The 15287-nt window shown below is 55.5% G+C and overlaps 4 protein-coding genes across 4 annotated transcripts; 3 read left to right on the top strand and 1 right to left on the bottom strand.

Moving 5' to 3' along the window:
• Positions 1-1199: 1199 nt before the first annotated feature.
• Positions 1200-2042, top strand: SLS55_000181 (uncharacterized protein; the record flags this gene model as incomplete). Its single annotated transcript, XM_066771695.1, has 1 exon — positions 1200-2042. One exon carries the CDS (start codon positions 1200-1202, stop codon positions 2040-2042), a length of 843 nt encoding a protein of 280 aa, XP_066636974.1.
• Positions 2043-3980: 1938 nt separating this feature from the next.
• SLS55_000180 (uncharacterized protein) lies at positions 3981-5871 on the top strand (the record flags this gene model as incomplete). Its single annotated transcript, XM_066771694.1, has 3 exons — positions 3981-4500; positions 4554-5327; positions 5864-5871. 3 exons carry the CDS (start codon positions 3981-3983, stop codon positions 5869-5871), a joined length of 1302 nt encoding a protein of 433 aa, XP_066636973.1.
• A 3249-nt stretch (positions 5872-9120) lies between these two features.
• SLS55_000179 (uncharacterized protein) lies at positions 9121-11307 on the top strand (the record flags this gene model as incomplete). Its single annotated transcript, XM_066771693.1, has 1 exon — positions 9121-11307. The coding sequence occupies one exon, from the start codon at positions 9121-9123 to the stop codon at positions 11305-11307; it is 2187 nt and encodes a 728-aa protein (XP_066636972.1).
• A 949-nt stretch (positions 11308-12256) lies between these two features.
• Positions 12257-15061, bottom strand: SLS55_000178 (uncharacterized protein; the record flags this gene model as incomplete). The annotated part of the gene is made up of 1 exon (XM_066771692.1): positions 12257-15061. One exon carries the CDS (start codon positions 15059-15061, stop codon positions 12257-12259), a length of 2805 nt encoding a protein of 934 aa, XP_066636971.1.
• Positions 15062-15287: the final 226 nt, after the last annotated feature.

Genomic DNA, 15287 nt, shown 5'->3' with positions numbered 1-15287 from the left:
ACTTTTCCTGCTCCAATTCAATGGCCGCTTTGCACAAATCGCATTTTGCCGTCGTGAAGCTGGTGTCCTGATACGATTTGACGTGGCCATAGTCAGAAGTTTCGGCTTCGCCACGGAGCGTCGTGAGGTAGAGGACAAACATAAGAAACGAGAGGCAGGTGGTGCATACTCGATCAGCGGTGTGAGCTGTTCCGTTGTACGCGATTAGAAGATACTCACGCGGAGGTTGGCGTTGGGTTTGGAAGTTTGACGTGGTGGTTGAAGAGACGCCGAAGGATTGGGAGCTGAGCTCCTTATGTGAATCCCTAAAGAGTATACCTATGCTATTCCTTCATCTTTTCCCAGCCCCGAAGCTGTGGCGACAGTGCCGGGGCGCCGTTTTATTTTTCAGTGTAGTTCCTTGCATTGCTGCTCCAAGTATAGAAAAAAGTAGGGCCAGCTTTGGCGAAACGACTGGTATTGGCTGTGCGCTCTTGGGGTCCGCTGTATACCCATGTCTTTATTCCGCTTTCAGGACCGGCAGCATAGGCCGTTGACGAGGCTGACGCGCTGTGTAACAACAGTACGGGTGATAAGAATGGTGGTTGTGCAGGGGGTCCATAAGCTGCGTGCCATCCCCGTGAAGTTATCAGATCGCCACTTTACCTAAGACATTTTGGTGTTATGAAACGTTTGCGTTGCCGATCGTGGACGGTGGTTTGGATTTATCGCCGCATGGCCATGAGGTTACCGTCAAAGCGGTGTCCCAATCGGGGTGATCCGACCGCTAAGACCGATACAAGGCATCAGCATCTGACACGCGGAAATCGCCCGGAGAAAGAACCACACCCGCTTTGTCCTACAGCGCCGGCTTCCCGAATTGACGGGGCCAGCTATAAACTTCCTTACTCAGAGTGCACTACCGATCTGGCAAGGATTTTCGTCGTCATCCTTCTCCGCTCCGCCGCTCCGCCGTTTGGCACATTGCCCTACCTATCTTCGTACGTACTCTGATGCTCATCATTAAGACACAGATCTGTCCGTGGGTCAGATGACGTCGCCCAACCACTACCATGGGTTTGTGGCACAGCGGCCATGACTCAGCCACGCTGCAGGCAGACGTCGTGCCTCGGCCTACCTATATAAGTAACATCCATCCATCCATCATCGATTCCCCAAATCCCAACAACACTCCACAACAGACACATCCGTCACCAAAAATGGCCAAACGCGAAAAAGTACTGCAGACCACAGAGCTGCTAGAGCTCATCCTCGCCGCGCTGCCAATCAAGGACCTCCTCCTCGCCCAACGCGTATGCCGCCGCTTCGCCTCCCTAATCCAAACATCAACCGCCCTCCAACAAGCCCTCTTCTTCCTCCCTTTGCCCGCCTCATCCACGCGCGCGCCAGCAACCACCCCCGCCTTGCCTTTGCGCTCGTACCCCAGCGGCGCCCTCGTCACCGAAACCTGGGAGAGCAACCCATTGCTGGCCTCCGCCTTCCCGCCATGGTTCGACCGGCAGGCCCCCGGTAGCATCTACTCGCCGCCGTTCTACCACCCCGCCGCGTTCGAGACCCTCCCGCTCAACGCCGCCCGCGACGCCTACCTGCGGCCGGAAGCGTCGTGGCGGCGGATGCTGGTGACGCAGCCGCCCGCGACGGCGCTGGGGGTGTCGCGGTACACGCACGGCATGGGGGGCGACGCTTTGGCGGACGCGACGCTCGCGATGCCACCCGGGTGCGGCGTCACGATGGGGGTGCTGTACGATGCCGCGTGCCAGCAGGTGCTGCGGGAGCACTGGCAGTTTCCCGTGTTCCGGGTGCAGTGGCACGGGGGGGAGCGGCGGGTGGTGTTCTACGTAAGGCAGGTCATGCAGTGCTGCCGCCACGAGACCGATGAGGAGGATGCGCGGTGGGGCGCGTTTTTCAGCAAAGCGTTCGAGCCGCTGGGGCTGGGGTGGAAGCAGGCGGGGTGGCGCTGGCGAAGGTACGAAGGTCGTGTCATACCTGAGAGCGAGGTCAAGGAGGGGGACTATGAGGCAGAGGTCGCGCTGGCGGGGTGAGGTGGTGGAGCGACGGCGCACGCTTGAGTGCGGCTCTCTCTCTCTCTCTCTCTCTCTCTCCCTCTCTCTCTCGTCTTTTGGATGCGGGGTGCCGGTTTGGTTTTGGCAGCGTTGGATTTGCTGCGGATGGATGCGCCTGGACAGAGCATGGAGCACCCCGGCTCATTGCACCTGAGGCTCGTTTCAAAGCCCACGATCGCAGCAGACCCTTCGTTTGTCGACAGTATGATGTGCTCTCGGCTGCGCGATCTGTCGGCTCCCAGTTACGGAGGTATCTGCCACACGGTCAAGGGAAATCAATTCATACTTGGTTTCGCGGAGTAGGCCTCAAGAAGCCACATCTGTAGTAAGTTACTTGTCCATACCTATCTACTCATGCATGCAGCCTTGTACTATTCACTGGTTAAATAAGTCGCAAATTTAGTGTTTCAAGCCTCCTGCGTGAACTGGGTCTGTATAAGGTTCCTTGGCCTGCGTGTCTACCGGCCGTTGTAATATGGCACGCGTATAGTAGGACTGAGCGGCATCAGCACTACATCCCCTACACCGGTAAAGGCATATGCTCCTCGTACAATGTTTAGTCCTTGGGAGAATTGCCATTGGCCAGCCCCGTCGCTCAGTGACGAAAGCGGTTGAACATTTGACCATCAATCCTCCCGCCTCAATTTCCGAGAGCACATTCTTCGCCACACCTCAAAACCCGTAGCATTACACATGGACACGAGCAGAAGCATCGCCTTGCATAAGTCACAATCTAGAGCTTTTAAGGTATCAGTTACCCTTGCCATCTATCGCCGCATACCATTGCCGGCACAGATTTTTGATATGCATGTTGCTAACGGCCCACTCATCTCACTCCGCTCTCAGTAGACGTAGCGGTCACAATGTCGAATCAAGTCTCGCTCCAGACTTTCCCTTCCTCAACTAGCCGCAGGAGCGTATCAGTAGAGCGGGGAGAAGGACTTTTTGGCGTACGAGAACAGCAACATTTCCCCTATGTGGGCTAGATGTCTCTTGTGCAAATCATCTCCGCCAGAAATACCATTTCCACAAGACTTGCAGCTATGGGTTTGATCGCTGTTTTTCGACCCAACCGTACCACCCTTCGCCACCAAGCAATGAATCGGTATGCAGATAAAACAACTACTTCCCCCAACTAATATACAAAGAATAATGACCAGAGAAAGCCGAGTCTTCGGAGAGTTTTCGAAAACTCTACCGAGCTCCTTGTGGGTCCAGACCTTGTCTCAGCAGTGATAGCGCGTTAGCCGCGGCGTTAATCACTGATGAGAGGGCGAGGCAGCAACGGGCAGCAGGTTTGCCACCGGTTGAGCTATGTGAGCAGCTTGCAGCTGCAGTTGTCGGACTAAGCATTAATAGAAAGATGAGCTTCTACATCGGGAGGAAACGTTGTGATACCGCTGAGGAGGGAGACAGATGACTGGCTACAAGGAGTGGGGCCGGAGATGGTCTCGAATGGGGAATAAGGAGCTGAGCCCTACCCTTCCGAAAGCGGGTAGGGATTACCCGGAAGTAGCACACTGCCCTATCGTATTTCTTTTTTCGGTTCTACCTTGGACAACCGGTCCGGCTTCACATCGAAATCATTGATTGTCTCCACTTCGGACGACAAACATCTGCGCTGGCCGTCAGCATCACGTTGAGCGACGAATGACTTCATTTATCTCTGGGGGCCAGAAGTCTCTTTCGCCATTCGAAGGATGCGTTGGAGCCACTTTTCCGATTTCAGCCCCCAACACCAGGGCAAAATAATCCATTCAACACCCTGGACATGGACCAGCATGCAAAAGCATCACTCAAGCCGCGTAAGCGACGTCTTATCAGAAGTGGCTCCAGCAGGAAATAAAAGCACAGCGTGGAACTGCAGAGTCGGAATGCCATCCACAACGCCAAATCCGAAAACCACCACAGCGCATCATGGGCAAAGAAACATTCTGCATCCGGCCTCTGAGCCATGCAGATGGCCCGGAAACCGAAGTCTTCCGAATGAGCGACTTTGACTACCTTGCTCCTCCCTTTTATACGATGCTGAGCCTCTGCTACAAACTGGACGAACAGCAGGACCGCGAGACGGTCGTGCAGAACTTAAGAGAGGGCTTGCAGATCACGGTTGATCAGTACCGCATTGTTGCTGCAACCGTACGAACGGAGCCTACCACGGGAAAGCTGTCAGCCGTGAGGAAACGAGATGCAGGCGTCAACTTCACCATCAACACAATGGACGAGGCAGATGACTTCCCGGACTTTGATACCCTAGACCAGGCAGACTTCACATTCGAGAAGATGGACGTCACAAAACTGTTCCCGGAGGAGATATCCAAGCGCATCGCCAGCATGTTTCAGGACAGCTCGGATCCGCCAGCCATGGTGGTGCAGGCCAACTTCATCCGCGGTGGACTCATTCTGTGTGTGGCCTCTCACCACCGCATATCTGATGGTAAGCTCCTGACCCTTCGAAGCGTTTCATTGCACTGACGACGAGATGCATAGGCACGGGAACGAACCATTTCGTTGCTCATTGGGCCGCCAATTCGCGGGCTTTGAGCACCAAGACGGCCCTTCCCGCCTTCAACTCTTCACGCCTCGATCGTGGTCCGCTGTGTTTCGATGGACCGCAGCCATCTGAGCAGCGCATGACCGAGCTGAAACAGGAAATCGGCTTCGTCCACCATGCCGGCGAAGGAGACAACCCACCGCCATCTGCAGAGCCCATTTCTCTCATCACGCTGCACTTCCCGAAGACCAAGCTGGCCTCACTCAAAGCCGACGCATCCCCAACTCCGCAGGACAGCCACGGCCGAAGGGACTCCGCCGTCTCCTCCAAAGACTCGGCGAAGTCGAGTCCCGCCGAAGACATGTCCGTCGGCGGCATGAACACAGACACCGTGCCATGGATCTCCTCCTACGACGCCATCATCGCCACCATCTGGCGCGCCGTGACACGCGCCCGCATGCCGCTGTTCCAATCCCTCGCCTCCGGCCCGCCCGCCACCTCCTCCCAACTCCACGCCGTCAACCTCCGCGGCGTCGTCGCCGGCGTCCCCGAAAACTACTACGGCAACGCCATGGCCCTGCCCACCCAGACCCTCCCCCTCGCCACCTTGACGACCCCCGACACCTCATCCGGCCTCGCAGCCACCGCGGCCTCCATCCGCGCCGGCATCTCGCGCTGCTCCACCCGCGCCATCGCGGATGCGACGGCTGAGTGGATCGCGGGCACGCGGGAGAAGAACAGCATCACCCTCCCCAACCTCATCGGCACGGGTCTGTATTGTACCAGCTGGCGCGCCATGACGTACTACACCACCGCCGACTTTGGGTTTGGGGTTCCGAACCGCGTGCGCCGGCCGCCCATTGTTGCGGATGGGATTGCGTTTGTGTATCCGCAGCGCCCGCCTGAGTGTGGCGCCGGGCCTGACGAGGGGATCGATGTCGTTCTGGGGCTGGCGAGGAGCACGAGTGGAGCGTTTTTGAGGGATGGGGAGCTGTTGAGGTATGCGAGGGTGGTCGAGGGGTAGAGCGGTGGAGGGGGTGGTGGCCTGTTGCGGAAATGAGGGCGGAACGGTTGCGCGCAGTCCGGCAACCGGAAGGCCTGTTGCGGAGCGACACAGCTATTTCGCGGCGCCTGCTACACACCCCAACCACGTCGCTCGTTAGTAAAAGGCCTCTTTTCGGGGTCTCCGAGCAATGCGCCTCAAATACATCACCTTTAAGAAGTAGCTTGAAACGAGCGTGGCTTGTCGTTGAGGATCCGCTGAGTAGGCTCGGAGGCTAGCCTTTACCTGCACTTCCCATGGTAGCGGAGTAGACAGGGGTCTTCAATTCGCATTTCGACCTTTCCAGTGTAATTTGAATTCCAGCGCAAGACGGATTTCCTACTGGCGAAAACAACTGGGCCCTGCGTTGGAGGGAGGGGGGCGTTTTGTCTTCAGCAGGGGGCATACGCATGCGCCACGCTGCCTCGCAACACAGAGCCATGCAAATGCTCCACACAATATGTGGTCAAATGAGTAGCGTCCTGGGAATAAGCGAAGTCGTCGGATCACATCCATGGCGGATATGAAAAGTGTCGATGCTGAGATCAGATGTAGGAGCCGCGATAATGGCGGCTTTGGCACTGCGCCGTGGTACCGGCAAGCGTCATGACCGTGGTTCAACGTCGCCACGCACCTGATGGGCAAATCAGGTCTTCTGGTGGACGTTTCAGGGGTCCAAAAACCGATCCTCGGCCAGGCAAAAAGGATCCAACGATGTGGTGGAGCGCAAGCGTAGATGAGCGCGGCATCTGCGAAGCTACGCATATGGCGCGACGCAGCAGGCTCTCAGGCTTTGCAATCCAACAATGGCTCTGATCAAGAAAATTGTCCCAAAGGTGTGCTTCTTCCGGCCGCATGAGGCGATTCCCAATCTGTAAACAAAATTCTGGCACCGTTGTGCGGCGTAAGGGCTGATGAGCGCTGCACCTCGGACGCTGCGCAGGCGCCAGGTGGATGCATCGACCCATAATCGCGCCAACAATCGCGCCACGCTTTTTATCGGCGAGAAAGTCCCATCGGTAAGCCTCTCAAGGTCTCCGGAAGTAATTCCCGATCTGTACACAAAATTCTGGCACCGTTGTGTGGCGTAAAGGCTGATGAGCGGGGCAACCAGGGCAATCGCAGACGCTGCGCAGGCGGCAGGTAGATGCTTCGGGCTCGTAGCGCTCACGATAACGCAACGCTTCTTGTCGGCAAAAAAATCCCATCAGTAAGTTCTTCAGGGTCTTCGGAAGTAATTTCCGCTGCGGAAACAACATTCTGGCACCGGTGCGAGGCGAAGGAGCGGAGGAACGAGGCAACCTCGATGCTGCGCAGGCGGCAGGTGGATGCATCAGGCTCATAGCGCACACAATGACGCCACGCTTCTTGTCGGCAAAAAAAGTCCCATCAGTAAGCTCTTCAAGGTCTTAGGAAGTAATTGCCGCCCCGGAAACAAAATTCTGGCATCGTTGCAAGGTGAAGGAGCAGATGAGCGAGGCAACCTCGACGCTGCGCAGGCGTGCATGCAGGCAGGCGACGTCCACCCCCTGGCCAGCCCGTGCCTTCCACCCACGATAGCTGGATTTGCAATCGGGGCTTCGAAGCCATTGAGACCCGCGACTGCCACCGAATCGACGAAAGGGTATTCCAAAGAGGCAGGGTCCATGGTCTGCTTGGTCGCTCGCAGCATGCTCGCAGCGGAGGATATCCGCGACTGCGTCGCGCCTGACAATGCCGGCGCGCCTGGTACGGTCCGTGAAACCCCGAAACTGGGGGTGGAAAGATTCGAGAAAAATATCTTCAGCATTCAAATCCTTCGGCGATGCGACGAGATACCGTGAGCATGGATGGGCATAGCGTCTGCTGGCTGTGTCGTTGCGCACCACTCTTCCTCACCCGGATTTATACCACACCATCCGACACCAAAGGTAATGCCATGACCAGAATTTTGAGGCGCTCATGATTCCGGCGGCGAAGATGAAAACTCTGCACGAGTGAATCCGGGAGGTGAGAGTTGAGTATGCGTCGGTTGTGAGTCGCTGGACTGCGACGGAAGCATGAGACATGAACGGCTCCACGCCCGGAAGACCTCGGCTTTCCGTTACACATGAGGGTACTTTTGGGGCCCAGAAAAGTGACTGTGAAGGCAAAGATTGCACTCGATGATGTTGTGTCATGATATGACCGGGGGAGGCAGGCGGATGATTGGCGGTGACGTCCCACCGAGCCTGTTCTCAGTCGTAGGAAGATAGCAGCGGATGGCTTAGCTCAACGTCCCAAGGCCTTTGAAAGATTGTTAGCAGCTTGGAGAGCTAGAAGAGACCATCAGTGAGCTGTGAGGCTCGTGGGAGGGTCTGCTTGCGATGACACTGCTCACGGTGATTTGACCCCTCTCATGTACCCACATCCACCAGAGAGTCATGTATCTTCCCCCTCACTGTCCACTGAATTCGTAGGCACTGAGAGGCTCATCAGTTTGCTGCCGACCAATGCTGACCGGGTGAGCTGCTGACCGGGTGAGCTGGTGAGCTGGTGAGCTGGGATCTGTGAGGATGGCGGCGGTCCGCGCAAGCAAGGCAATGCTGCGAGAAGGCTGTGGGTTTCCTGGAAGATGAGCATGTCGAAGCTTGAGCTGTGTCCTCACTTTGCGCGTCTTCTCGCTCACTCTTTCTGCGCCGGAGAGCAAGCCCAGTGAGGTGGACGTGGGACGAGAGTCACGCCGGTCAGCTGAACTGCATATGAGCTTGTAAGTGTCATCAGCGCCGTCACTTGAGAGTGAGACGGCTGTGAGCCGGCGCGTCGGTCGAGACGCGTCGGTCGAGACGCGTCGGTCGAGGCGCGTTTGACCGCAGCAGGTAGGGAGCGAGGCCGTGACTGTGACGTGACAGCGAGCGCACAGGGAAGTAAAGGTAAGCAGTAGGGATGGTTGAGAGGCGCGCTAAGAGAGTTGCAGAAATCTTGCCGGAGACACTGAAGTGAGGTTGGGCGTTGGTCGAACCAATGTGAGGCAGGCGGATGGGCTGGTCACGTGCCGCACTCGACGTCAAGTCCACGCAACATACATTACTTCCATAATGCAGTACGAACCTGAAATATTGGGCCCTTTTCATACATGGGTGGTTGAATCCAATGTCCGGCTTTAAATGCGCGCCTTTACGTCCGGACATTGGATTCAACCACCCCCCACCCAAAGCACAGTGCAACTCATATCGTACGAAACTGTATAGGTTCGAATGATCGTGTTCATGGTGGGTATATCTAATTGTTTAGTATTCTGGTGTAGGAGATGTAGTTGGGATAGTTAACGTTGTTCCCCGGTATTCCTCCAAGATATGAGTTGTGGGTGTTGATCGTCCCTTTCGGGAATACAATTTGCTTGCACAGAAGCCTTCGAGGGTATGTAGACTGGAAACTGCTCCCGCACAGGCCACCAGACGTGCCGCTAACTCTTCGCCCGCACCTGCGCCTCCTCCCTCCCACTACAACTTTTTCACATTGTCCACCCGTCCCGACTCTATTCGAGTACCACCCAACGCGCCATGTCTCATCACCACAGTGATGATGGTGAAGCGGAGACTTTCGACCATGGGGAGGTCAAGGATCTGATCCTCGCTGCAACGGAGGAGTCTAGCCTGTCACTCGATCAAGCGGATGCCTCCGCCAGAATCCTCGACCTACCGCCCATGCATTTGTCTCGTCGAACTGATCCCAACATCAGTGGCATAGCGGAGAATGCTCTCATCACTTCTCAAAAGTATACAGTCGCCCCGTCCCAACTGCCTGCGATTAGTGACGATGATGATCTGCAACCCGTTGCAAACCCAACGTTGGCTGCTGCAGAGAAATTGGAAGCTGGTAAAGAGCCATGCAAACTCAACTTACAGCGCTGTTCGGCCAACGCAGTTACGTTCAAAAGAACTATAGGCCAGATCGACGAAGAAAGCAGACAAGACCACCGAAACCGTCTCACCCCTGCGTCAACCAATACGCCCATTGGTGCGCCCCCCGATGCGCCCCCCGATGCATCAACCGAGTACAAAGGGTTGGGTTGGGAGCAAATCAAGCTACCCGTGCAGCCTGGCAAATTCAATCACGGAGATATTGAGCAACTTGCCCAGCAAGATCTCGAGAGTGTGGAACACCTGTTCCAGACTGCCAACGAGCTTGAAAGCACTTCTCAGGAAGCTCTCCAGGATTTGAAACATGTGATCAAGACTGCCGGTAAACTCACAAGTTCACTCGCTGGCCGCGGCTACGTACCATTCCCTGCCATCACGTCTCCGAGTCGACGCAGTTCGGATGAAGACCTCAATCCACCAGAGAGACGCCGCAAGGGATCGACCGGCCAAGCCGTCCCTGTCGGAGAATCACCTCCCCGGCATTCACCGTCACAACCCACCGCTCATTCGTCCCGCCCAGCAACTGGACCGACCACAAAGCGTAAATTCGGACTACACCAAGGAGCACTGGAGACCCTATCTTGGGAAGAATGGAAGATAGCTACCAATGATATCGAACCCGACTCAATGCCGGCTAGGCTGCAACGAGATGGCTTGAGGCTGCGACTGAGAGCCATAGACCGCCATGACCGCCCGCGTACTACCGGGACCATTCCCGAGGAGGATCATCCCGGGTCTGGAGATGAAGAGGGCTTGGCTGTTGATGATGACGATGACGAAGATGCGTGGGAAGATGTCGAGTCTGGAGATGAAGAGGGCTTGGCTGTTGGTGGTGACGATGACGAAGATGCGTGGGAAGGGGATGGAGAGTTTTCAAGCCAGGACAAGGGCAAGGGAAAAGCTGCCGCAGTACAAGACGAGCAACCCGTCATAACGGAAGAAGACAGGTTGTTCGAGGAAGAGATGGAGCGGTTCCGAGAGGAAGAGCAGATGCGGGTGTCCTTGGCGATATCCCGTCAGCAAGAGCTTCAAAGCGCGCGTCAAGGCGAGTCATCCGACTCGCAACCTCCCGTCTCAAGTTCAAGTTCTCTAAGGGGTGGACCTCTCACCACTATACCTACTTCACCCGTATTGCAACAGTCTGGAGAATCTTCTGCCATGGAAGTGGATACGGATCCTCATGAGGGACAGCATGGAGAGGGAGAGGCAGTAGCAGAGACCGATCTGGGCCAGATGGGCCCTCAAACTCCTACTTCTCAGTCGATGGAAATCCCAGAGCGACCTCGTACCCCACACGCGCCTCCCACCCAACCTCAGGGTCTCCCTCTCCCGCTGCACCAGGACATCCTGTCAGCTCTTGGTGGCAAGGACATCAGAGTTCGGGTCTATCAAGACAGCAACCACGATGATCGCAAAATCCAAGACTTGATGGCTGCCGCTCCTGCCACGGCAGACAAGCTCTTGGAACATCTCAATACGATCCATGGGAACAAGTCTGACTTCTCCACCAAGTGGCTCCAACGCACAGTTGGGCAAAAGCATTGCTACGGCCATTACGTTGTTGACCGGGGTGCCACTAACAAGAGGATACCGGGTTTCAAGGCTGGCTATCAATGCCAGATGTGTGCTACCAGGAAGCGAGCCTGCGCGAAGTGGGTTGGCGAATCCCTCGTCATATTCCCGGTCATTGACGAACACCGTGCTGGGAAGGCTTGGACTGAAATCGAGTACTGGATACTGACCGATGTGGAGCTTGGTGGACCGAAGAGGCCTCCGTCAAAGAAGGGAGCCAAGAAGTGGACGAAGACTAAGTTTGTCGGGACGTAATGAGGGAGAGAGTGTCTCCCAAGCTACCGAACGTAGCCATCTGAACATCACCGACTGCACTACGCAGCCGTTGGGGCTTGATCAGCTCGCGGCACTTGCCGTTCCTGGTACGTATAGTACACACCACTAGATACAACCAGATACCCCGAAGCTAACAGTTCTCTCACAGCGAAACATTCCAATTACTTTCCATTACCCTTTACCAAAGAAACAAAGCCCATAATCATGACATTCGGAAAGACAACGGCGAAACCAACACTAATACTCCAATACACAAATATTCCCCGGTAGGTCAAGGTCACGTCGGCCAAGTCGTCCGACAGGATGGCCGGTGACAAGGGATCGCCCTGTGGGGGCAAAGAGGCAAAAGACAAATTGAGAAACTGGCGAAGTCAGTGAGCGGAGACCGGACAAAATTCATGTCACATATAACGGCCGGAAAACAAGGAATACCACATCACTGAATGCCAGTCTCTTACCATTTGTTCGTCCCATGTTCAGTCGTGAGGTCATTGTGAAATTGAACATTGGCGGATCAAGATCTCTGGCCAGCACTTGAGCGATTTTCGGAGCCGTAACAGTGACTGGAGGTACTACTTGTTGTGGTCCGTACGCACCACTAGTCACTCATTTCGGCGAAACTCGTTTTCTTCGCTGCCTGCTCTATAAGAGCAGGCCTCTCCCTTCACCCCTTCTTCTTCTTCATCAAAGACTTCTTGTATATAGAACGTAGCTGAATGTCAATTCACTATCGCTTCGTAACACTACTCATCACAGTGTCCAGGATGTGCATTCTGCGTGTGGTCTTGACACCATGAGCACGTATGATGCGCCTGATTATCTCGTCTTGTATTGCTTCCTATCATATTGTATGCACCCCCTATCGCCGCTACCAACAGAATGAGCACCTACCTAGTTATGAAGGCGACCATCTGATTCCAAGCCATGCTCAATCGGCACCTCCAGCACCTCCAGCACCGGCACCTCCAGCACCTCCAGCACCGGCACCTCCGGCACCCCCTCCAGCACCGGCACCTCCGGCACCCCCTCCAACTCCCCCGGTGCCTGCAGCTCCAGGAGTTCCACCCGCCCAGGGTAAGATACTGCGCCAGGCAGTGTCACGGGCGATTTTGTACTTGTCCAAGTCCTCCTGAAGTTCTCGGATAACCCCCATGCTGTCTTGAGCAAGACTCGCCATTCGGTGGAGCCAAGTTGTGTAGACATGAATACGCCACTGACAGAAAGCCAGCAGCTGGCCCCTCTTCTCGCATTCCTCTTGCGAATCCTTAAGTGCATGCTTGTATTTCTTCTCTGACTCCTCAAGCGCGTTCTTGCATTCCTCCTTTGAGTTCTTAAGCGCGTCCATCAACACCTTCTTGTCGTGACGAAAGTCGGCGAGCATCCTCCTGCAGGTTTGAACCTGATCCGCTCGAGTCTTGGACCGGGATTCTTCTTTGGCAACGTGTGCCCTCAGATCGACCACTTCGAGGTAAGCGGTGACGACGCGCCGGCAGACTGACTTGACAACTTCGACGTCTCGGCTCCGCATGGCCTTGAAGTCGCGAACCATCTGCTTCTTCTGCAATATACGCTCTCGCACTCTGGAAGCTAGTTCATCGACCCGAACGGCCAATTTCTCACAAAGCCTGTCCTTATAGTCCAACTCGGTCTCCGCTTGGGTCAAAGCGTCCTGCAGGTATTTGGTTCGGGAGAGGAACTGCTCATGCTCCTCACCTCTAACCTTCTCAACGGCCTGGCTGGCGCTGCGGAGGAAAGCCATGGTATTGGTGCATTTTTTGACGGTTTGGCAAAGGTTCCGAATATCGCCGTTCAATGCCCGGATGCGGTCGTCGGCAGCCTTCTTCTCTGCGGCGCGGTTGTTGGCGCACTCCTTCGCCTGCGTTTGGAAGGCAACCTTGCTCTGAGTCTCGGCACTCAGCGCCTTGTTCTTCTTTTCAAGCTCCTCCATCGTTGACTCTTTTTCTTTTTCGACCTGGCGATATCTTTTCTCCCAAGTCTGCCTGCTGTCACGCGCGGCCTCCAAATCGGCGCACACACTCTGTAGGGACTGCTCTTTCTCGTCGAGCATGCCTTGAAGGGCGTCGATTTTCCCCTTGTGCTCGTTGACTTGTTCGCGACAGGAGTCAAGCAGCTTCCCCCGTTGGTGGAGCTGCTCCTCTGATTCAAGAAGCTTCTGTGATATCTCCAAGTGAGACGCCTTGCAATTTTCCAATGCCGAGGAGTGCTTGGCGGACTCTTCGGTGATCTTCTGCAACTGCTGGGTTTGCTTCCTGATCGTCTCATCACGAGCGTTGACCGTTGCATCGGTGGACTCGTGGAGCTCGCGCTCCCTCTGCAGTGCGTCGAGATGATCAAGCTCCTCTTCTTTGAGCTTATCCTTGCATTCTCGCTCTAACTTTTGATGAAGCGTGTCCATGGCATTGTTGTGCATCTGGTCCTTCAACTCCATTTTGTGTTGCCAGTCCTCCTCTCTTCGCTGCATCGTAATCGCTTGCTCGCTCATCTGGCGCTTCAGCTCTTCCTGCTTGGCATTCGCCTCCTCCTCCAGCGCCTGGCGTTCCTCTTGTCGGGCTTTCTCGAGGTCTTTCTTCTGAGCATCGAACTCCCTCTGATACTCCTCTCTGAGCTCAGTAGTGCTTACGTCATAGCAATCCAGGATTGAGGAAAGCTCTCTTGCTTGTTGCGTATCCTTGTCTTGCAATGCCTGAGAGGTGAGCTGCGCGTAAGTCTTTTCCTGCTTTTCGCACTCATCACGAAGCTCTTTCAGCTGCCTCCCATGGCTATGCTTGAGTTCCCGGACAATCGCCTCGTGCTTGTTGTTCTGTATCTCCAACTGAGTCTTGTGGAGCATATCAGACGTCATTTTTTTTCCTTGGGCCCGTGTCTCGGCAGCCTCCTTCTCTGCAAGTATAGCCTCTGCCTTTGAGTCCTCAAGCCTCTTCCTGAGATCGTCCATCTCTTTCTTACAAGCCTCTTTCATCTCTGACCTTGCTTGTTCGACCTGCTGGATGGCATTCGTTGCTTGCTCGGCAAACCGCTGTTGCTGCTCGGAGCTCGAAGCAGACATGGCGGATTGCAAGTCTGCGAGAGCCTTCGCGGACCTCACGTTCGCGGCACTTGCATCTTCGGCGTTCTTATAAGCTTCCCTCAACAGGTCTCTGACGTGTTGTTCAGTCTCCCGCGCCTTCCGTAGCATTGCTTCATGGTCGCTCTGCAATTCGAGGGTCGTTTGCTGGCACTGGCGCTTGGCATTGGCAATTTCTTCGCTGTGGGCTTCCGTGAGTCTTGCAATCCTATCGTCATGCTCTTGGCGTGCTGCCTCAGCCGCCTGTCGGGTTGCTTCATAGCGCTCGGTCAACCTCTTGATGCGTAGATCCCTCACTTTGATCTTCCGGGCATGGCGCGCTTTGTTCGTCCGCAGTGTGGTCTTGCGGTCCTGCGCCTTCCGCTCGAGATCCGAAATCATCTTGTTACGAGCCTCATCCATGAGACCCATCGCCTCGTCCAATGCGCGAGAATGTTCCGGTGTGAGGATGTCTTGTATGTTCGTCATCCTCTGCATCGCGCTGCGGACAATCTTGATGGCACCCGTTTCATCCTTGTCAAACACCTGGTCTAGGTTCGCGGGTGTCACATCCTTCAAATCCTGGTCGCTGACTTGCAATAGCGCATGTAGATACCGGAGGTTGACCTGGTGCGCTTCCGTCCACTTGGACGCCTTTTTGGGAGCCATCTTTGGCAGCCAAGTATGACCGTCAGCCGAATGGGTAGCCTTCTGAGGAAAGTGGTTAGCTAAGCAGAAGAGAGCGTGTTGAGGCAGGGCTGCTCGCAACAGGCGTGCTTGCTTGAGCCCCAGCTTGAGCTTGAAGCGCCGCTTGTTGCGAACCCTGGGTTGAGGCTTACTGACGTGAAGATGATCCGCACGGGACTAGCCCCCGCCAACTATGTGTACGATTTCA

This window comes from Diplodia seriata (assembly GCF_021436955.1).
Source record: "Diplodia seriata strain FDS-637 chromosome Unknown scaffold_1, whole genome shotgun sequence".
In the NCBI taxonomy this organism is placed as follows: Eukaryota; Fungi; Ascomycota; class Dothideomycetes; order Botryosphaeriales; family Botryosphaeriaceae; genus Diplodia; species Diplodia seriata.
This window is presented reverse-complemented; position numbering and strand designations above follow the sequence as displayed.